Raw genomic sequence first — 23,135 nt, forward strand, 5'->3', positions numbered from 1 at the left:
AAAAGCTCAGCCAGATGCCTTCCTAGGGAGGAGAGATCCAAAAGTCTGCCCACACTGACTGGGAGCACCTGCCTCTAGAGCTTGTCTGAGGAAGCCAACGTCACGGGGTGGGGTGGGGGGGTCACTCCAGGGGGCTCTGGGAGCTGGGCTTGATGAGGGAGATGGTCCCTGCTTCTCCACAGGACAGTGTGCTCGCTGGCAGTCCCCACCTCCTCTCCTTTGCTTCCCTTCCTTCCCTGTCCCTTCAGGTCCCCATTTAGAAATCATAACAAGCACTGATTTTTTTCTCTCTGCCAAACACGCAGACAAGTGCTTCCAATGCATCATGTCCTGTAATCTTCATGGCAGCCCTGAGAGCAGACAAAACTGAGTGAGGTTCAATAACTTGCCCAAGGTCACAACACTAGTCATGGCTGACAATGGGACTCAAATCCAGATCAGGCCAGTACGAAGTCCCTGTGCTCTTCACTGCTTCCCTTCAAGGCAATGGTGCTTCCCCAAAACAAGCCACTGGCCCAAGGAGGCATCAGTGGTTGGAAGAAACCCTCCTAAAAGGCAATGAAAGGTTCAGCTATTCGGTGGTACGGTTTGCAATGGTTGGGGGTGGGTGGAGGAGGAGGGGCGGAGAATCTCTCTGTCCCCGAGCTGTTCCAGGCCATTTATGCTCACCATTGCTCCACGGGGCTGGGTTCTCAATGCCAGACTTTCAAAGTCTGCATGTACTCCTGGGCTCTGGGCCTCTGGACCAATAAGTTGGCTCCTGAGATCCCATCTGTGAGGTTGTCCCTAGGGTTGGTTATTAAGTTCAGGACGTCTCTTCCATTCATTTATATAAAAACATCTTTTTTAAAAAGGCAACTTCAATACCCTACACAGAGGATAGTGAGTTTTCCTCCTGGGCAAGGGAGGAGGCCGCCCGTGGCCGGGGCACTGTCTGACATTCTCGCATCTGGGCTGGAACCAGAGTGTCTACTTCTCGGGGGCTCTCTCCTTCGGCAAGTCCCCCGCCTTCACGACACTCCCCCCTTCAGCCCCCACCCCCCAGTCACTTCCAGACATTCACACCAAATGTGTGGTCACTTTCAGGGCCAGTCTTGACCCAGAGGTCCCTGTGAGGGAGTTTCACAACTGGGGACTAGGAGCCTTCTCCTCTCTGTCCCTCTCCCCAGGCATCGACTGGCACAGGAACTCAGTCCACTCGGGCTGCCCCTCAGCATGTCTCAAACTCGAACCAGAATAGAAGTCAGCTGCGGGTCTAGTTAAAATGCAAATCCAATTCAGTAGTGGGTCTGAAGAACCAGATTCTGCATTTCTAAGGAGCACGCAGTGATGTCGAAGCTGCAGGTGTACAAGTCTCATTTTGGTGACCAGGTGCTAAAGATCCGTAACAATAGCTTGTGAGTCTCTGTCCCGTTTGATTGGGAGGGAAAAAGAGAAAGAAGCAAGAGAAAGCTAAGCAGAACCCCTCTGCGAACCTGCCAGGTTTCTTCTGTCTCCCCCGCCCCCAAAACTGTGAACGGTCCAGCATGAACGCCTTGTCAGAGGTGCATGCGAATATCTTTTACTGAGGTCTCCACGCTCTGGATTGCAAATTGCTTTAACCCTAAATGGCTTTAAGATAGGTGCTGTTTTGTTGCTCATCGTAAAAGAGTGGCAACAATTTCAAAGTCCCTCAACGGGAAACTGCTGAAATGTTATAAAATGCAACACTGCACAGCGTTTGGTGGGGAAAGATGGGCAGCCCTTAATTACTGTCCTGGAAAGAGCCCCAAAATAAGTTGTTAAATAAAAAAATAGAAACAAGGTACAGAACAATGTGTATAGTTTGCTACCATTTGTATCTTTATAAAAAGAGGAGAAAATATAGTTTCACATATTGCTTATATAAGCAGTCACTAACCATGGAAAGATATACAAGAAACTGGTAGCTTCTGAGGCAGATTGCTGAGTGGCTGGGGAATCAGCAGGGAACAGGCAGGTTGAGGACTTATTTTCAATGTAGTCCCTTTTGAATTTTGTACCACTGGAATATATTTCCCACTCGAAAAAACAACAACTAAAATTGAAAGAGAATCCCCTTGTTCTTTCTATACCTCCATCCACCTGAAAATTCAATGAAATTGATTCACTCAACGAACACTTTCAAGAACCCTCTTGGGGAGTCCCCAGCAGAGTTGATTCCTGGAACAGGGATCCAACTTGGAACAGTTGGTTACTGGAACAGAGTAGCATTGCCTTGTGTTACCCATGTGTCAGTGTTCCACCAACGTGGAAACTCCAAAGGGTGTGTATTGAGAGTCTAGAGGCTCTGGGGGGGTCCCAATTTCCCTGGTGGGATTCCAGAGACCTGCCCCTGAGGACAAGAACTGCAGATCTCAGTGTTCTGCAGATGGAAGACATTCTGCACATCTGGGTCACCTTTCTACCATCAGGTGACTGGGAACTTGACAATGACTTCACCTAAAAAGCCTTCCTGTGAGGACCTCGTGCTGACTTTGGCTGGCTGAATGATTGGGTTTTACTGTTCAGCTCTGGTTGCCTTATTTTATCTCTCGATTCTCATGAAATAATTTCTCCAGCTCGTGTTCTTTATGCGCTTTCCCCCAGCTATTATCCCTCCTTAGTGAATAGAGGATTCTGCCAAACACTGTCCAGATGGTCATTCAAGTTCAGATATCAGGTCATCTTTTTGGGACCTCAAGCAGGTTACTCAGTTCTCAAATCAGGTTGGGGTGAGGGGAGGGCCTGACCTAGAGAAGAGCCCAGAGCAGGAGCTCAACAAATATGTTTCCTCCATTGTAACATGTCTTCCTCACTCCACAGCCACTTGGGATCATTATAAGCTCCCCATTCTCTCCAAAGCACATCTGTTTTGACCATCTCAGTCCTCCTGGGAATCCCAAAAGCCCAGACGAAGCAGATCGGTGCACAGGACTCAGCTGTCTCCAATCCTTGCCCAGTGGCATATCACAAATGTAGCAAAACTGGGACCACAGGCAGATCTGGTGGCTCCCGGCAGAATTCCCTGAACCTCCCTGTGTTCCCAACCCAACTCCTCCAAGACTAAAGATGCCCAGTCCTGTGGCTCCTTCATGATTCTCCCCTCAATACATTCAAATCCACCAGTGTTTGAGCTCCCACAATGTGTCATGTTACGCCAGTGACTTTTTTTTTGATGTCCAGATCTTTTGTGCATGGAAAGGATTCTCTAAAGCCATTTGTCAATTGATCATAATATTTTAAGTTGTAAATTTAGAACTCAGTTTTTCTTAGGCCATTAAATGCAACTTTCAGATATAATCAATTGAATTTTAGATCTAGTAATGTTTGTTAGAATTTAAAATAATCACACTTGATCCTTGGTTAATGTTCCCTTAGCCTCAAAATCTAACATTAAATTCCCCCAAATAATTTAAGCACTGTTTACAGTTAAATTCTCTTAAACAATTCAAAGTCACACACACACAAAATCCACAGAAGCAAATTCTCTTAAACATTCAAACACTATATATAAACATGATTAATTAAATGTTCTTCAACCTTTTAAACTACAATCACAAATTTAATGTACCTGATTTCCCAAGCCCTTCAAATGCCTTCATGAGCATTTAAACAACTCCAGAAAATTACTAAATCAAAACCTATGTATTTAATAGATCAAATGTTCTTCTGCATTTTAGCAGTCAAATCAAACATAAATTCAGCTCATTCAATTTAGCCAATCATCCTCCTTAATTTGAGTCAAATTAAGCAGATACTCTTAATTGTTTCAACCCCTCAAATAGTATATCCAATATGTGTATATCCAAATATGTATTCAAGTTCATATTAAATGATAGAATTGTTACAAAAATTTATCATCTTATAAAGAGATCCTACCAAAGTTATCAGTATAGGATGCAAAGCATACACTCATCTGAAAAGAATCACCCTAAAGCCTCCACAGCAACTCGAATTAAAAATGTGTGGTTGTCGGGGCACCTGGGTGGCTCAGTCGGTTGGGCGGTTGCCTTCAGCTCAGGTCATGATCCCAGCGTCCTGGGATCGAGCCCCACATCGGGTTCCCTGCTCAGCGGGGAGCCTGCTTCTCCCTTTCCCTCTGCCTGCCGCTCTGCCTACTTGTGCTCTCTAACTCTCTGTCAAACAAATAAATTAAAAAAAAAAAATGTGTGGTTGTCAGAGAGTCAAGATGAGGGCTATGAATTCAGGGATTTGGGCCAAAACTCCCAGGCTGGAAGAGCGGAGCATGGGTGCAACTGGACAACTAGGCACCAGAGGCCCCAGCTTTCAGAGGCACTGGGTTTCACAGGGCATCGTCCCCCGATTCCACTCTTTCCCACTTCTTATCATAATCATTCTCCAATTTTTACCATCTGACTTGGGCAAAAGGCATTCTGAACCCACCCATCTGGGTAGTAACCATCCTCTTTGCAGCCTGATTTACCTCAAAGAGACTCTGTATCTTCTTTACAGCTTCCCTTCCCCCATGCCACAAGTGTTTACTGAGAGCCTACTATGTGCCAGTCGCTGAAGATACGGCAATGAATGAAATTGACACAAATGCCCAGCTCCACGGTTCTAGCATCCTGACATCAAGACAGAGCTCGTAGGCAAAAGCAATATGTCATGTGTGTGTCACATATTTGAAGAGAAAAAGTCCTATGAGGACAAAAAGGAAATAGAGAAGAGGGATAGCGAGTGCCGGGGTAAGACAGGGTTTCATTGTAAATAAGATGCTTAGAGAGGGCTTGACATGCAGGTGACACTGGAGCCTGAACTTAAAGGAAATGAAGGAAGGAGCCCTGTGGCGACCAGGAGCAAGAGTGCTCCGAGGGACGAGGGGCAGGGACAGTAGCGCAGAGGTCCTGAATCCCTCCTGCGTGTCCTAAGAGGGGCGAGGAGACATGAGTAGCTGGAGCAGGATAAGCGAGAGGGAAAAGAGCAGACAAGAGGCCAGAGAGGTGAAAGGAAGTGATGGAGTAGTGGCCAAACTCACAGAGCCATTGTGAGCATCCTGCCTTTCTCTTGTGTGCAGTGACAGGCTCGCCCCAGCTGCTCCTCCTAATAGGGAAGCAGGACACCAGCTAAGAGCAATTTGCAATTAATCAAGCAGGGTATGAGGGTGTCTTGCAAAGAAGGGGTGGGAAGTTGGTACACATTTTGAAGGTAGAGCCAATAGGATTTGCTGAGGGGTTTGAAATGAGGAAAATTTTCTTACCGAATTGATCATTAATTTATATTTATTCATTGACACTGGCACTGTGATTGATACCAGAGCACAAATTCCTGAGATAGGAAGTAACTCTCCTCCTACCAGGAGTGAGAAAGTCCAACAGGAAAGATGGATGGGCATTTTTTTTAATGTTAAAATAGAGTGCCATGAATTTGACTGAAGGAGTAGCTGTGAAATTCAGGGGAGGGAGGGAGGAGATGAACCTCTAAACTGGGTTTGGAGAGACCGAAGGACATTCCAACAAGAAAATATAGAATTTGAAAAGGCATAGACATTTGCAATAGCTCAGTGTGTTTGTAGAAGTAAATTGTTCAGAATTGCAAACTGAGAGCAGGATAGCATGGAGGTGGCACAAAACACACGTGATGTGGAAGCAGAGGAAAGTAGACGTCGTCCTAAGGGGGACAGAGAACCCTTAGAACCTCAGCATGAGTGTGACAGGATGGGATTGATGTGGAGTTTGGGGACAAGTCTGCCACTCGGAGATACATGGGCTCTTCGGTGGTAGGAGATGTTAAAGGCTACCTCTTTGATGAGAATGTTAACATTCCTGTTTCTCCTACCCTTGGCCATTGTCCCGTGTGTAACACACCAGCAGAATGACATCGGGGCAGAATCACACCATGCTGATGAGATTCATCCTGCTGGGCCTCACAGACCAGGCCGACCAAAAACATCTCTTTGGCGTCTTCCTGCTGATCTACGCTGTGACACCAGTGGGCAACCTGGGCATGATAGACCTGATCCGTACCAGCTCCTCCCTCCACACCCCCATGTACTTCCTCCTGAGCGTGCTCCCCTTCCTAGACATCTGCAATTCCTCCGTGTTCACCCCCAGGCTGCTGACCAGCTTCCTCACCGTGGACCAGTCCATCTCATTTGCAGGCTCTGTGGTCCAGATGGCCTTCATGATCCTCCATGGCACAGGGGAGTGCCTGCTCTTGGCCATCATGGCCTATGGCCAATTTGTGGCCATCTGCTACCCTCTCCTCTACCACACCATCATGTCCAAGTGCTTGTGCATCCAGCTGGTGGTGGGCTCCTATGCTGTGGGGGTGTCCATTTCAGCTGTGCAGACAGGGAATGCCTTCATCTTGCCCTACTGTGGTCCCAACATCATTGATCACTTCTTCTGTGACATCCCCCCGTGCTCCAACTGGCCTGCTCAGACACCACTGTAGCCAATGTCATCCTGCTCTTCTTTTCTGCTTTGGTTACTGTCCCCACGGTGTCAGGCATCTTGGTCTCTTACACCTACATCCTGATCACTATCTGTAGGATGAGGTCCCTGGAGGCCCAGAGCAAAGCTTTCTCCACTTGTGCCTCCCACCTCACTGTCCTCTCCCTCCTCTACGGGTCTGTGTTCTTTGTATATGTCCAACCCAACCCAGAAAGGGCTTCAGCCTATAACAAGGCCCTCTCTGTGCTCTACACCATTGTGATCCCCATGCTGAACCCCCTGGTCTGCAGCCTAGGAATAAAGGTGTCAAGGCTGCTGTACGAATTAGGGTTCTTAACTTAAGCAGAAAAGGAATTTGTTAGAAAGGTATCTGGGAGCTCATGAAATAGAAGAGAAGCCTAGAGATCCCAGCTGGGACAGGAACCAAGAATGGCCAAACACAGCTGAACGCCTGCCACAGGAATGGTCTGTGCAGGTTCCCCCACTGGGGAGCATCACCTTTGAGCATTCCCCATTGCTATGGCCAGCACTGCTGCCCCTGAGCATTCAACACGGCTCAGCTGCAGGACAAAGCCACTGACACGATCCTCCACCATCCTTATCGCATCCAACCACATCTCATCTCCATCTGTTCCGATGCCTTCCCATCATTCCCTGAAGTTCAAGTCAGAGTCAGGAACATCCACCTGTTTGGCAGCATCCCTATTGTATACCCATCAATACACCACATTCAGCATGGATACATTACATCCCCTGACATGCTACGTGCACTTCTACCTTACAGAGCCCTAGGACCGCCTTCAGTGGTCCCAGAGTGGGAGTCAGATTCTGTCTTCTTCCTATCTGTGAGAGTTCTCAAATATAGAAAGGAGCACTGAATGCCACAGCAACCGAAAAGGTTAGATAGGGGATATTGCCCTTCTGTGATATTGGAGAAATGGTCCATGTGATATTTGAGTATAGGAAGGAGATAGTGATCATTTGACTTTGTGGGGCTGAATGGAGCCCCAGCTACAGAAATCTCCATTATAACTAGCCAGGGGCCAGAATGTGTGCTACAGCAATAATGAGCTATTATTTCTCTATAAATCGCCAATTCAAACAAAATAAAAAGCTGCAAGTCCATAGAGCTCTTTTCAGTCAAGATCAAATCATCTTTATGTCTTAGAAAAAACCTTTTTTATTGTAACAGAAATCAATCTTACTAACTTTAGAGGGAAAGAAAGAGGTGAAATATATTGTGAAACCCAGATGTCAACTGAGGTTTACTATCTTTCTGAGAGTCAAATAAAATTGGCTTGAACCCTGTCTCATGTGTGCTAAAATGTCTGTATTTCTGCCTGTCTGGAGAATCTGAGGTAGCAGAGGATAGGGTGTAAATGGTTTATGTTTTTCCTGGTTACCTCTAGCTCCAAATTCCTAAATCCTAAATTCCTAAATGATTTACTTTGGCCTACACATCATTCAGGAAGGGGGGAAAGCATGGGGCCAGAAATGTGGATGGTATAAATAGGGAGGAGAGAGAAACAAAATCTGACCATCATAGAGCCTGGTGGGAGGGGAAAAGGGGAGCTTTAGGCAGACTGGGCTGAGCCAACACAGCTGGGCTTGCTTCTTACAGGAAACCAAAAACAACTGCATCTCTTCCAGAAGAAACCTCCATGTTCACCTGTAACTTCATAATTATCGAAGTGAAACAACATATTCTTAGAAAATTGAATAATACACGGGTGAACTGTTGATCAATGCTCAGTGATGGTACTGAAATCATCTCTTGGCTTTATTTATGGTTTAGGGTCATTTTTCTTAACATACTGTATTAGGGCACTCCAGAGAAACAGAACCAATAGAACATGATAGATTAGATGATGATAGATAGAAAGATGATAGATAGATAGATGATAGATAGATAGATAGGTAGATAGATAGATAGATAGATAGATAGATAGATAGATAGATAGATAGATAGATAGATGATAGATAGATAGATGATAGAGGAGATTTATTATAGGAATTGGCTCATGCAATTATGGAGGCTGAGAAGTCCCACCATCTGCCATCTGCAGGCAGAGAACCAGCAAAGCTGGTGGTGTAATTCGGTCTAAATCAAAAGGTCTGAAAACTGGGGGCTGTAGTGTTACTCCTGGTGGGAGTCCAAAAGCCGAAGAACCAAGCCCACCGATGTCTGAGGATAGGAGGAGATGGATGTTCCAACTCCAGCCAAAAGGGCAAACTCGTCCTTCTGCCTTTTTGTTCTACGGAGGCCCTAAATGGATTTGTATGAGGCCCACCCACATTAGTGAGGGTGATCTTTACTCAGTCAACCAATTCAAATGCTAATCTTATCTGGAAACCCCACTCAGACATAGCCAGAAGTAACGTTTTAGCATCCCTTTTACCAGAGATGCCCACATCCCTGAGCCCAGTCAAGGTAACACATAAGTTAACAATCACACGCACTAAGAATACAGCAGGCCCCAGCTGGTCCCCCCCCCACCATCCCAACACTCCATCCCAGACTCAGCAGTTTAAGAACTGCTGTCTTTTCATGAAAATAAGCCATTTGCTTAACAGAAAACTTTCCTTCGAATAATAATTTCCCTTAGGACCAAGGAGACACAGAGGACCCAGGAACAGAGACACTGGGGTGTCAGCCCCTCCTTCATTGCCCTGGTAAACTCACACTCTGCTCCTAATGTCAGCAATTCCTGAGCACGCTCACCCCATGGTCCTGGGCAACCCAGTCACAGACTACAAAGTAAACAGGCTTCCCAGAAATGGATTACAGGGTGGCCTATGAGGAACGGAGGGAAGACAGGGCAGAGAGGGGAGAGCAGAAGCAGCTGAGGACATAGCGAAGTTTGCTAGGAGACAGTCACCCAGCCCCTTCAGCCCCACGCACACCTCCCCGTCCAAATGTCTCCTCCCCTCTTCCCTCAACTAAAACCATCGGGCACAGAACCCAATAGGAGGCATTGGAATGTTGGCTGGAAATTAAGTCAAAGTGTTACCTCTCTCAAGAGCATTTGAGTTACACTACGTCTTGAGACCACCCAGAACCCACTCAGTACCTGAAGATGTGGAACTTTCTACTGGGTGGAAGTGAAGCCAAAAGTCAGGTGGAGGGGCAGATCCAGCCACAGGTGCTGGAAGGAAGACAGACCGGTTTGTGGTCCTGGCCGGGCAGCTGAGGCACCGGGCCACTGCAGACCACTGCCAGCAAGTACTGGACATTGAGCAAACGGTTATTGTTGGCAGGGACTGTCTCCGTCACCCGACAAAAGTTAGTTAGCCTTGCTGGGCTTCCACCTGTCCCGCATGCAATAGAGATGTGATGGCCAAAGCCTACGTGTTTACAAATGGAAAAGGGGTTAAGTCACTTCGAATCTCTTCGATGTTCCTCTGGTTCCCAAGGCTCTCAAACTCATTTAAACTAACCTTAAGAGGCCCTTGGGGGAGGGACACTGTAACCATGTAGGGAGGCAGCCCAAGCATTGGGATCCCCAGCGGAACACTCAAGCTCTCTAGTGCCGAGTGCTGTCACTCACCAGGCGGGACGTCTCTCCAGGCATCACATCCAGGGACAACTTGGCACAGGATGGAAGGAGCCAGATGCAAGTGAGCAAGGCCTTCCCTGGGAGAAAGAATCCAAGGCAGTCCAAGATACCTCCAGCTGGGCCTGGTCAGAGGTGACTAGTATTACAGAAGGGGCAGATGGGCAGACACCCTCCAGAAGACTCATGGATCCTGCCAGGTGGTTGCCCTGCCTTCTCCACAGGTCAAGATACTGAGCATTGTCCCCACCCCAACCCCAGAGTGTCATACACACAGTTTCATCCCTACCCTCTCCAGGACCTCACAGAAATGCCACCAGCCCCAAGAAGCTGAGATAGACGGGACACAAGCCTGGCTCAGGGACAGTGTTCGTATAAGCTCTCTAAAGATAGGTTTGCTCAATGGAGGGCACCAGTCAATCTTAGAATCCCATTCTTCTCTAAAATAAAGCATGATGTTTGTCATAATTTGAGAGACTGAGTTTCCAAGGCCAGTCCACCAGAGTCATTACCAGCCAGAAAATTCTATGCCCACAAATCTGTGAAATGCTGCCCAATGAACAACATGTCTAAAGCATGACCTCAGGGTCTGAACAGTGTAGTTTCCTGTGGGTATTGTATTATTATTATACCCAACAGCACACTTCACTGTTCTACTTGCTTGTGCTTTTAAGTTCAAAACTGCAATTCTAGTTTGTTTTTAAAGATTTATTTATTTATTTGAGAGAGAGAGAATGCGCACGAGTGGGGAAGAAGGGCAGAGGGAGAGAGCGAGAGAGAGAGGATCTTAAGCAGACTCCACACTGAGTGTGGAGCCCAACACAGGGCTCAATCCCAGGACCCTGAGGTCATGACCTGAGCTGAAATCAAGAGTCAGACGCTCGACCGACTGAGCCACCCTGGTGCCCCTCAAATCTACAATTCTTTATAAAAGTAACCCAATCACTCAATTTACAACGTACCTGTAAATAAGTGATGTGAGCAAGGCCTGCAGGCGTTAGCAGCAAATTGTGACTTAGCGGGAAGGAGGACTAGAGAAAGGATCTCTGGGCAGGATGAGATCTTTCCAGTCTTCTTAGGGTTTCCATCGGACGTTGTGCTCAGACATTGTGCCCAAGTATGGGTAGCAGAGCTCCCTGGGGAAACCATCCCCTAGTACCTCTTTCTGTCAACGAGACTTTTCACTTGGTGTGGTGTGGCCATCAAAATTCATGGTTAAATCCAGCTCACATATTAGCTAAATGCTCTCCATCCACCTGCCGTCAGAGGCCCCAGCTCGTGATCGCCCATCTGCCATGGGGCTAACAGCGGCTCACAAATGTGGAAAAGGCAAAAGGGATAAGTAGAGCTGCTTTCCCCTTCTTCCTCATGGCTCCAGTTGTTTCCGTTTGTCAAGGAGCCTGAAGATACCTTCATTTCACAGGCAGCGCGGGTTGGAAGGATCTTGCCAGTAGTTTTCCTGAAAGCCCCGATTTCTCAGCCTTAACTTCTTTAACCCAATATTGGTTTCGTGGTAAACTCTGCAGCTTGTCCTTTATGTTTCTTCCTGGGTGCCCATCTTCTGTGCTTTATGTATGTCAGATCACAGGGCCCCAGCATGACTAAAACCTCAGGAAAGGAATAAAACCGTACTAGTGGGGGGCAGGGGTTCAGGGGCGCATGTCGGATGTGTGTGCTGTCTTGTTTCCAGGACAAGCCTAAGGAAAGTACCAATGTACAACCGAGCTCTCTGCCAGTACAAAGACAGTGTTAGATATGGTGCCCATCTTAGGTGTGACCCTCGGAGGGACCACTCTTTGCCCTTGGCTCCCCGACTAGGTAGGACTGGAACGTTAGCCAGATCCTTGCTTGAAATCCTGCCTTAATGATAACAAACGTTTATCAAATACCTGCTGTATGTCAGGAATTTTATTTTAATCTCATAAAATCCTCCCATCTACCCCCATGAGACACAAACTACTATAGCCCCATTTTTAAGATAAAGAAACTGAGTCACAGGGTGCCTGGATGGCTCGGTCAGTTAAGGGTCCACCTTTGGCTCAAGTCATGATCCTGGGGTCCTGGGATCCAGCCCCACCTGGGGCTCCCCGCTCAGCAGGGAGTTTGCTTCTCCCTCTGCCCCTCTCCCCAACTCATGCTCTGTCTCTTGTTTTCTCTCTCTCTCAAATAAATAAATAAAATATTTTTTAAAAAAGAAAGAAACTGAGTCACAGATGGGTTGACATCACTTGTCTCAGATCACATAAATCACAGAATTGAAACTCAGACTCTGGAGTGTCAGGTTTAACCACTATGCTATATCATCTCCACCTTTTGGGACGTATTCCATGGACGCCTGCGATGTTGGATTTCTAAGAATGGCCACCACTGATTCCTTACCTCTCTGAATGACATGCCACCCCTCCCATCAAGGTTGGGATAAAAATACAAGTGTCTAGTTAAAATCGAATTTGAGACAAACAACAAATAATTTTTAAGCATAATTATGTCCTAATATTGCATGATTTATACTAAAAAATATTTTATTTTGTCTATCCGAATTTGTTCATCAGATTTAAATGGGCACCATGTATTTTATCGGGCAACCCCACTTGCGGCTTGCGATGACCCATGACACACAGCAGAAGTAACAACATGCCAACTTCAGGCCCAGCCTTAAAGAAGACTGCTGGTGTCCACTTCTTCCATCTTGGAAACCTACCCTAAGACCACCGGGCTGGGAGGAAGCCCCGCTAGCCATGTGGAAAGGCCATATGGAAGAGCATTAAGCACCAGATGTTGAGAGAAGCCTTGGCCTTCCGGGACAGCCCGGGGCCAGGTGTGTGCAGCTGTGTGTGCGATCTCAGTCCACACCACGTGGAAGAGAAGACCAGTTTGCCCCAAGCCTACCCAAATTCCTAACCCACAGAATTGTGAAACATAACAAAGTGTTGTAGTTTTAAGATACTACATTTTAAGGAGCTTTCTTATATAGTTTTAAAAAAAAAACCAAAAAACTGAAATAACCCCTAATGGATTGTCCTTGCATTATTTTGAATTTAGTCCCCAAACCTTGTGGGGTTCTCTATGGGGCTCCATCAGGCTTGATCTCCACACCTGTGCAGTCTTGTCTCATTGTCATTTTCCTGAGAGAGGCTGCCTATCCTGGAGGTTCAGACCATGACATTTGAAGACATCCCGACCCGGCCTGGATCCGGGCTCCGTCACACAAAGCTATATGACCTTGGTCTCTTTGTCTGAAAAATGAGTATGTCGATATTAATTACCTCATAAGGTGGTTTGTGAGGATTAAAGATTTAACATCTGTAAAGCACTGAGAATGCCATCAGGTCCTTAATTAACGTTCAGCACAACTTAGCTGTTGTAATTAGTCATCCTTACACTGAATCATTTCTCCGACCTGTGCTATCTTATTATTTTATCTCCCTTATTATTTCTATGCAGGGGAGACAGTTTGGTGAGGCCAGAAATCACAGAACAACGAGGCTGGCGGGGTCCACTGGCGAAGAACCACAGTTCTCGGTGAGGAGAGAAATACAGCAAGCTGTCAGGCCTGCCCCAGCCCCTCTTCTGCCACTCCACGGCCTGATCCCCTTTTCCGCAGGCCCAGCACCTGCCGAGACATCACAGGGCCCCAGACTCAGCCCAGACCTACCGGGTAACAAAACTACCTCCTAGGTCACCCGGTCACGCTCCCAAATTTCCTTCTCTTTCCCTGTGAACCAGCAATGCTGGGCCAGAGAAATGGAGACTCGTGAGAACATAAGATGAAACAGAAGTTAATGGGTTCTAGAATCAGACAGGACTGATGTCTAAATCTGGTTTTACAACATACAATCTGGCATCATTTGTAAACAAGAAAGTTGTGTGAAGCTTAAATACTCAAATGACAAAAAAAAACCCTAGCTTGATGTACGCTGTTGAATCGATGCTCATTTGATATGGTTTCCCCACTTCCCCTGGCATCATCCACTCTGGGCATGAAAGGGGCATTGGCTGCTGGTATCAATGATGTGGTCACGCAAAATGCCAGCTTCCTTTTGCTCCTCTGTGGCCCCAGCATCATTCATCACTTCTTCTGTGACCTGCACCTCTGCCCAGCCACCTGCTTACTTGCGCTGACATTGCCAAGGCCGGGGGGGTGGGTGGGCATTCTCTTCCTTCCTTCCACTCAGCCTTCTCCCCATCACGGCATCCTAGTCACCTTCTGAAGGAGGCATTCCCTGAAGCCCAAAGCAGAGCTCTCTGTCTGTGCCTTTCATCTTCCCATCTTCTCCCTCTTCGGTGGCACCACGGGATTCACATCATGCTCAGCCAGGCTCTCGTGACGGGCTGGACCCTGCAGTCCTGGGGCAGGTCAGAGCCAGGCCAAGTTATCAGATCGTGCTGAGCAGAGTGCTGACTCCAAACCAAGGATGAGCCAAGGGTCAAATACCAGGAAAGGAGGATAAGATTTCAAGACGTGAAAAGCAGCATCATGAGTGAAATCAGGGTCAGGCATGAAGTTAGACCAACAGGTGGTGCCCTGAGGGCAAGACAAATATTGGCTTTCTTGTCCTTAAGGCCAGGGGGACGTCAAACCTAGCTTGAGAGGAGCCAGACTCAGAGGAAAGGGGTGTGTCGGGATCCCTCCAGACTTCTGCTTATGCCCAAAATTTATATGGAGTTGAGCTTCCTTTGAAGCCCCCTCCTCTCGAATCCTGCTACCTGACGTTGACCTCTCTCCCACATCTCTAATCCCAGATAGGAGACAGTGGCCAAAGGCAGCACTTGAGAGCCTGCAGCGAAGTATACTCTTTTCCAGCACCTGTCCCCTCACCAGTCCAGACACAAGCACATTTGTTGGGACAGTGCAGAATTATCCCCACAGAGTTACACTCCCACAGACTCTGCTCACCACCGTTACTCGCCTTCCCAGCTGAACCGTAGGCATGTGGAAGCAAGAGCCCAGCCTCAGACGTCATTTCATCCCCACGGAGCCTGGCACAGTGCTGGGTACTTAATCAGGACATAGGGATGAAGGCATATTCCTCTTTGGATTTTAGGCTTTGGGGCAGCAGATGATGAAAAGATGACAAGTTGTCATTACTCCATAAGGTCTGGGCCTAACAAAACACTACTGCTACCCGAAGAAGGCATTTTCTCAATAATGATAATTAATAGCTAACATCTATTGAACATATATTATGCCCCAGGCATTCTGGGAGGCACATCACACATACTACTTCATTTAACCCTCAGGACAAATCTGTGAGTAGGTTATGCTTATTTCACATATGAGGAAACTCAGAGTCCAAGAACTCTAAGGTCAAATACAGGTCATAATTGGTGGACCCAAGTCCAGCTGATTTCAAAGCCTACGCTCTACTCTAGCGCTAAAACCCCTTGGATTTTTGCAGGAAATTATGCAACAAGTTTACATTTCTACTGCTTCCAAAAATTCTAAGGAACTGCTCCCATATTTCCCACCAGGGCCCAGCTTTCTACTTATTCCATAGAGTCTTGATTCATGATGATTCCTGGGGTGAACCAAGTCCACAGTAAACAGACTTTACTGTTCCTACCGAGCACCTGAAAAGCATTTGAAGACAGCCCAACCCAGCCTGGATCCCGGCTCTGTCACACAAAGCTGTATGACCTTGGTCTCTTGGAACAGGAAAAAAGAAATGAGATAGAAAAGGCAGAAAGAATTAGGACATGAAAGGACCCTTGGTGCCCCTGCCTTGGCCCCAGCCCTCTTGCCACCAAAGAAAGCCCCAATTCCCTAAGCCAGTTACCTCGCCCTCCACCCCTTCCTGGGTTCCATCTTCATGCTAGAGTAGGGTTTTCTCTGTGATTCACAACAAAGAATGAAGGCACTTTTTCTTCCATGGTCAGTCCAGGCTGGCTTCAAGAGTGGACTGCAGTGATTCTTTGATTCATCAAAAATTGGGGGCTTGGAGAAGGAGTGATGTTGCTTAAAGTAGCTAACTTTAGCATCTCTCCTCCAAATCAGAGAAGGATCTCTTGTCCCAGAACCCCAATTATTCCTTGTGCAAAAAGAGGTATTTAGAAAATATGATCTATGTAAGGTCTCTTCCGGTCCTGACTTTCACATGAAATCTGAATCCTCTTGGCAGTACAGTGAATCTGTGTACTCATAAAAGATATACTGACAAGGTAACCGCCACAAGGCAATGTAACTCTACTATTCTGCCCAATTATCAAGGAGCCAAAACAGGAAGCAAAAGGGCCTCAAAAAAGGAGGGCAGGGAATGGAAGGGAAGGGAAGAAGAGGAAAGGGAGGGGAAGGGAAGGAAGGGGAGGGGAGGGGAAGGGAGGGGAGGGGAGAAGAAAGAAGAGAAGAGAGGAGAGGAGAGAAGAGAAGAGAAGAGATGAAAAGAATAGAAAAAACAAGCAAAATGCTCTCAAAGAACAGTAACCCTGGGTAAAGAATAGATTGATAGATTATCAACTGATCACTCTTCAAAAGATCACCAAACACCTGTTGCTCAAAGTTTATGAGACCTACTGTAGTAAGACAGTACACAGAATCTTAGTGTCGCAAAAGGAGGAAATCAGTGGAAGATATTTACAGAGTTTGGGGGTCCAGACCCAAGTGGTTTAAGCTGGATCTTTTTTTTTTTAAGTTTTTCTATTTGTTTTAAGTAGGCTCCACACCCAGCATGGAGCCCAACACAGGGCTTGAACTCACAACCCTGAGATCAAGAGTCACATGCTCTTCCCACTGAGCCAGTCAGGTGCCCCTAAAGTGGATCTTATAAATTAGGGAGCACATTAGGACTGGACAAAATTTGTGACATTATAGTTTAGGGTTGGCAGGTACAGGGAAGACAGGGCCTGAAAGCAAATCTCGAGAAGTAAACCATTGTTTGTTGAGAAGATTATTTCCCTGGACGAGTAATCTACTGTCCTAATAGGAGAGCTGTTTGTCCAGAGGAGCAAACTATTTGTTTAGATAAATTGGTTTGCAGGAATTTCACAAAGCAAACAGTGAAGTTATTTCTTGGTTTATGGCCATATCTTCCTTGGCTGAATTTCCTGGAACAATTAGTTAGGTCATGTTGTTGTCGGAAGTCACTTCTCTCAGTCCCGATAGTTAAGCCAGTAGGTATAGATGATTTCCATTCTCAGATTCAACTTACTATTTTAAAACACCACTATGGCGCGGAGCGGCGGGTGGGGGGGGGTGCGCCTGGGTGGCTCAGATGGTTGAGCATCTGTCTTCTGCTCAGGTCATGGTCTCCAGGTCCTGGGATGGAGCCCCATGTCGGGCTCCCAGCTCAGCGGGAAGCCTGCTTCTCCCTCTCCCTCTGCCTCTCCCCCAAATGAATAAATAAAATCTTAAAAAAAAAAAAAAAAAACAAAACCACCACTATGGGACGCTATTCTATTCCCCTGGAAACAGATCTTCACCTCACTTTCTCCATCAATGACATTATGATGGGGCTATCATGCTGAATGTGTCTCCCACACACTGCGCCGAGTGAGCAGGGACAGTCAATAGGGAAATCATTTCGGCTGAAAAAGAGCCCATTGCCATGTGTACATAGTCTATCTGTGCCCTTGATGGTTAATGAATAATCAGCATTCATCCGAAAGATCCCAGGTCATCCAGAGGGACTGGGAACAGCAATACATTACTATGGCATTTTTGGGTAATTTTAGGAAATATTTTTCATTCAGAAAGACCAGGTCTCAAGCCCCAGAGTTCACTGGCTGCGTATAACTTTTAGCAAGCACCTTCCCCTCTAGGCCTCTTCCCAAATACATTGAGCCCGATGTTCCCCAAGAGTCCTTTCAACTCTGGCTTTCTGGGACTCTTGGACTTGGTCTTATTAACGTATTTCCACCCTTGATCAAAAAAAGATGCAAAGACAAGAAAGGACATCCATTTGGCTGCTGACATAGCCTTTATGTGTTTTCCCAGTCGGGATATTCCTCAAGAACAGCTTGGCTAAGACCATGGACCTGCATTACTCAGTATAGACCTTAGCACAGTGCCATCGGCAAGCAAGCACTAAGAACTCATAGCACGTTATCGTCTTTCCCACTTCCCACCATGTAATTAGAATGCAGGGCCCTTTGGTTCGGGATCTCTCTGCTTCCTGGAGGGTCCTGCTCGCTGATATAACTGGTGTAGGAACATCGATATTTCACTTCATGAAGAATTTGCTGGTCAGCAGTCCTGAGGACAGAGAAAGGGACTACTCCTAGACCACAGACAGGTTTATCAGCAGTTTGCGCTTGCTTACTTGTTTGGCAGAACTTGTAAGTTTGAATTTAGTCCAGGACTTTTTCATTGCAACATATCGCCTGTCAATCAGGTTGGCAAGAATGGAGTCAAATGGAACCTGCCACTCACAGCTGGAACCTTCTCATATTAAAAAATAATAATAAATTGCCATAAATAAGTCCTGGGGGTGTAATGTAAGCCCATTACTGTGCACATATAGCAAATACATATATATGTACATATATACATATATGTATATACATATATGTACCTATTTACATATATAATGTACAGCATGGTGACTATAGTTAACAATACTGTATTGCATATTTGAAAGTTGCTAAGACAGTAGATCTTAAAAGTTCTCATCACAAGAAAAACAACTGCAGCTGGGTTTGTGATGGCTATTAACCAGAGACTTACTGTGGTGATCATTTTGCAATACATACAAATATCAAATCATTATGTTGGACACCTGAAACTAATAAAGTGTTATTTATCAATTATATCTCAACTTCTAAAATTTAATAAAAGTCAAAAACAGTAAAAAAAAAAATTTTTTTTTATTTCCTCAGTTCAACTAGCTAGATGTAGGCTCAGTGAGTGTGAAGGAGCTGCTCCCCAGAGGAGGTAGGAAGGCGCCCCACCTGCGAGGCGTGGATGATCTGAGGGCAGATGAGCTAGAACTGGGGCCAGAGCCAAAAAAGGAACTTTGCCTTTGAAGAATACATCAGGCAGCGGAGGCCGCTCTATTAACAAGCCACACCCAAATCTCATCAGCTTAGAATAGAAGTTTATTGGGGCACCTGGGTGGCTCAGTTGGTTAAGCGTTCAACTTTTGCTTTTAGCTCGGGTCATGGTCTCAGGTTGTGAGATCGAGCCCCTCGTCGGGCTCCACGTTCTGCAAGGAGTCTGCTTGAGACTCTCTCTCCCTCTGCTCCTCCCCCTGCTCACGCTCTCTTTCTCTTTCTCTCTCTCGAATAAATAAAATCTTTAAAAAAAAAAAGAATAGAAGTTTATTTCTCACTCCTGTTCATGTTCACCATGAGTCCATGATGAGTCTGCTCCTTCTTACTCCAAGACTCGGGCTAAGAGAAGCCCCTCTCTCTTACGCACGGCTGGTGTCACGGCAGAGGGAAGAAAGGAAAGGCGGGGGGCTGCAGGGGGCTCCTAAGGCTTCAAGCTCAGAACAGGGCACAGATCACTTCCACTCCCACTCCAGGGCCAAACCCAGTCATGTGGCCACGTTCAGGACGCTCCGTCTACAGGATGAAGGTAAGGAGCTGCAGGGAGGGGCGCTGACTCCCCGGCACCACCACAACATCCCCCGCGGAGAGACAGGCGGAGGCTGAGGTGCATTCACAGCAGAGGACCAGCGCGGGGAAGGGGGCATTGGCGAGGAAGCCACGTCAAACACCTGTGCGGGTTGGGGTGCAGTGGGGGAAGGCCAGGGGACAAAGCACTGTCACTTCTTTTTTTTTTTATTTAAAGATTTTATTTATTTATTCATGAGAGAGAGAGAGAGAGGCAGAGGGAGAAGCAGGCTCCCAAGGAGCAGGGAGCCCAATGCGGGACTCGATCCCAGGACCCTGAGATCATGACCTGAGCCGAAGGCAGACGCTTAACCATCTGAGCCACCCAGGCGCCCAGCGCTGTCACTTCTATAGAGACGATTCAGCAGGTCTCCCCCCAAGGGAACAAACCCCTTCTTACCTACAGGAAATATGGGCCAACAATTCCCCCATCTGCTGAGACTCTGCCAGATCAGAGTCTAGGGACAGAATTTCTTTTATCCAAACCAGCCATTTGCCTAACAAGACCCTTTGCTTTGCGTGGTGATTGCCCCTGGGATTGTGGAAACCCAAGAGGCCAGGCTCCCCAAGGTGTGAGCCAGAATCTTCCTTCCTAGGATAGGAAAAGCAGTCTCTCTACACCCCGTGCTCCCTGGACGTGGCCCTCGGGGGAGGGGGACCCATCCCTGGGGGCGTTCATCAGAGAGTTGCTTATAACAGGGAAAAGTTGGAAATACCTTACTGTCAACCAAGGGGGCTAGGTAAGTAAAGGGTGGCACGTACAGAACATACCGAACAAAATAAGTCGCAGCCGTCAAATATGATGACGTAAACTATCACTCACTGCTGGATATGGGAAAACGCCCGTGGCATCTTGCTGAGTACCTGATAGAGTAGCTTGTGCAGGATGGGTCTGTCCAAGGACAGACAGAGTCGCGACTGTGTTTAGAGTTTTCCAGTAAGAATGTCCGCCAGTTCCCATCAGCTGTGGTGGCAGTGGGACCCCAACTGACTTTCGTTTTCAGATTTTACTGTCTTCTCAATTCTTTTCTGTGTTGCTTAAATTGTTTGCAACTAGCATGGATTTTTATAAAAACAATAAACGCGGGCGCCTGGGTGGCTCAGTTGGTTAAGCGACTGCCTTCCGCTCAGGTCACGATCCTGGAGTGTCGGGATCGAGTCCCGCATCGGGCTCCCTGCTCAGCGGGGAGCCTGCTTCTCCCTCTGACCCTCCCCCCTCTCATGTACTCTCTCTCATTCTCACTCTCTCAAATAAATAAATAAAATCTTTAAAAAAAAATAACGCTATTTTGTAGAGGGGGGAGAATTATGGGTTGGTTTTTTGTTTTTTTGAGGTGAAGAGATGTCAATACTGTCAAGTGAATAAAGCAATTTATGGTATAAGCCCATTACTGTGCACATATAGCAAATACATATATATATATATACACACACACACATACACCCCATCAAGCGCGTGTCCCAGGCTATTCTGAAGATCACAGGAAATACCAGTTGGGAAAGAAGCCACATTAGACCTTGAAAAAGCACACAGACACCGTTTTCTTTTTCTTTTTTTTTTTTTTTAAAGATTTTATTTATTTATTTGAGAGAGAGAGAGAGTGAGAGAGCACGAGAGGGGGGAGGGTCAGAGGGAGAAGCAGACTCCCTGCTGAGCAGGGAGCCCGATGCGGGACTCGATCCAGGGACTCCAGGATCATGACCTGAGCCGAAGGCAGTCGCTTAACCGACTGAGCCACCCAGGCGCCCGACACCGTCTTCAATTAGCACTTCCAGCCACTTCCCGGGAGCCTGTGCTCTGAGCTGCCCGCAGTCTTGCAGAGATGGACACGCATCATTTTCACAACTTCCGCCCTGATTATCTGTCTTGTCTACAGACAGTGTTACCCTGATCTCCTACGCCTCCATCCCAGTGACCATCCACAGGCTGTGTTCCCTTGAGGCTCAGAGCAAGAGGCTCTCCACCTGTGCCTCCCACCTCACCCCCCCCACACACACCTGCCCCATCTCGGGCACCATCCCCGTCCTGGAAGCTCAGCGGAGTTTTCACATGCTGTAGAATAATAAGACAAGGTCATATCTGTCTTCTACTCTGTGGCCATGCCCATGCTGAACCCTCTGATCTACAGCTTGAGGAATAAAGAGGTGGAGGCTGCTTATAGAAGAGATGCCTTTGGCAAGCTGCCTTCTTTTTTTTTTAAAGATTTTATTTATTTATTCATGAGAGACAGAGAGAGAGAGGCAGAGGGAGAAGCAGGCTCCCAAGGAGCAGGGAGCCCGATGCGGGACTCGATCCCAGGACCCTGGGATCATGACCTGAGCCGAAGGCAGACACTTAACCATCTGAGCCACCCAGGTGCCCTGGCAAGCTGCCTTCTTAACCAAGGGTGGAACATTCTATCCCAAGCCCTACCATGGGAGCCACAACATAAAGCACAGATCATATTAACACGTAAATAGAGTGAAATATGTGCCAGCACTATTTTATTTTTTTTTCTTTTAAGTAATCTCTACACCCAACATGGGGCTCGAACTCAAGCCCCTCGTAATCAAGCCCCCCGAAATCACATGCTCTCCTGACTGAGCCAGCAAGGTGCCCCAGCGCTATGTTAAAAGCTTTACACATATCAACTCATTTAATCTTCACAACAACCATATGAAATGGATACTGTGATTATCCCTGGGAATCTGAGGCACAGAGAGGCTGAGTAACTGGCCCAAGGTCACACAGCTAATAAGAAGCAGAGCCAGAGGGGCGCCTGGGTGGCTCAGTTGGTTGGGCGACTGCCTTCGGCTCAGGTCATGATCCTGGACTCCCTGGATCGAGTCCCGCATCGGGCTCCCTGCTCGGCAGGGAGTCTGCTTCTCCCTCTAACCCTCCCCCTCTCATGTACTCTCTCTCATTCTTGCTCTCTAATAAATAAATAAATCTTTAAAAAAAAAAAAAAGCAGAGCCAGACTTTGAATCCAGGTAGTTTGGCTCCAGCAGCAATATTCTCAACCAATACACTATATTGCCCCTTTCTAATGACCGCATCTAACAGACAGCGGGCACAGTTTTTCCTAAATTCATACATCATAAGGAGAACCAGATCATGGAATTCTACAGTGGTACGGAAGGGGCTACTAGGGGCTTGGCACACCTGAGTTCACGCTACCTCAGAGTGACTCTGTCTCTTGGCATCTCTGTGATGTCGAGTCAAGGTACATAACCCCCTGACCCTCAGTTTTCCCACATCTCAACTGATTACTGTAAGGTTCCCAGGAGAGTAAATGAGGCTCACAAACCATTATTTAAACACCATTGTCTTCCTTTCTTCTCTGGGAAAACCTTCATACGACCAAGTAGATTTATACATCAGTATTTTTTAAGAGTGAGGCTATGTCATGCAGCTCTGACATTAAATAGCATTTAACTGAATCAGCAGAAAGTTCTTCCTTTTCTCCTTCCCTCTTCTGATTATGTCAAGGCAGAAGTCTCTACTTGGTACAGGTTTGACCTTCCCTAATCCAGTCTCCCTTTTTGATACAGAGAGTCAGTTTTAACACTTAACAGTAACTAGTTATCATTTCATAATGTTATGCTACTTTAATTTTTACTTATTATGTCACTTTTTAT

At 46.8% G+C, this 23,135-nt stretch overlaps 1 protein-coding gene across 1 annotated transcript; it reads left to right on the top strand.

Annotated features, from left to right (window-relative positions):
- The first annotated feature begins 4,829 nt into the window (after positions 1 to 4,829).
- Positions 4,830 to 7,163, top strand: LOC102742242 (olfactory receptor 5G9-like). The gene is given in 2 exon segments (XM_081797413.1): positions 4,830 to 6,379; positions 6,382 to 7,163. Coding segments are annotated over 2 exon segments (921 nt in total). The 5' UTR covers positions 4,830 to 5,832; the 3' UTR covers positions 6,756 to 7,163.
- Positions 7,164 to 23,135: the final 15,972 nt, after the last annotated feature.

This window comes from Leptonychotes weddellii, chromosome 11 (genome assembly GCF_054177405.1).
Source record: "Leptonychotes weddellii isolate Sample4059 chromosome 11, ASM5417740v2, whole genome shotgun sequence".
NCBI classification, from domain to species: domain Eukaryota; kingdom Metazoa; phylum Chordata; class Mammalia; order Carnivora; family Phocidae; genus Leptonychotes; species Leptonychotes weddellii.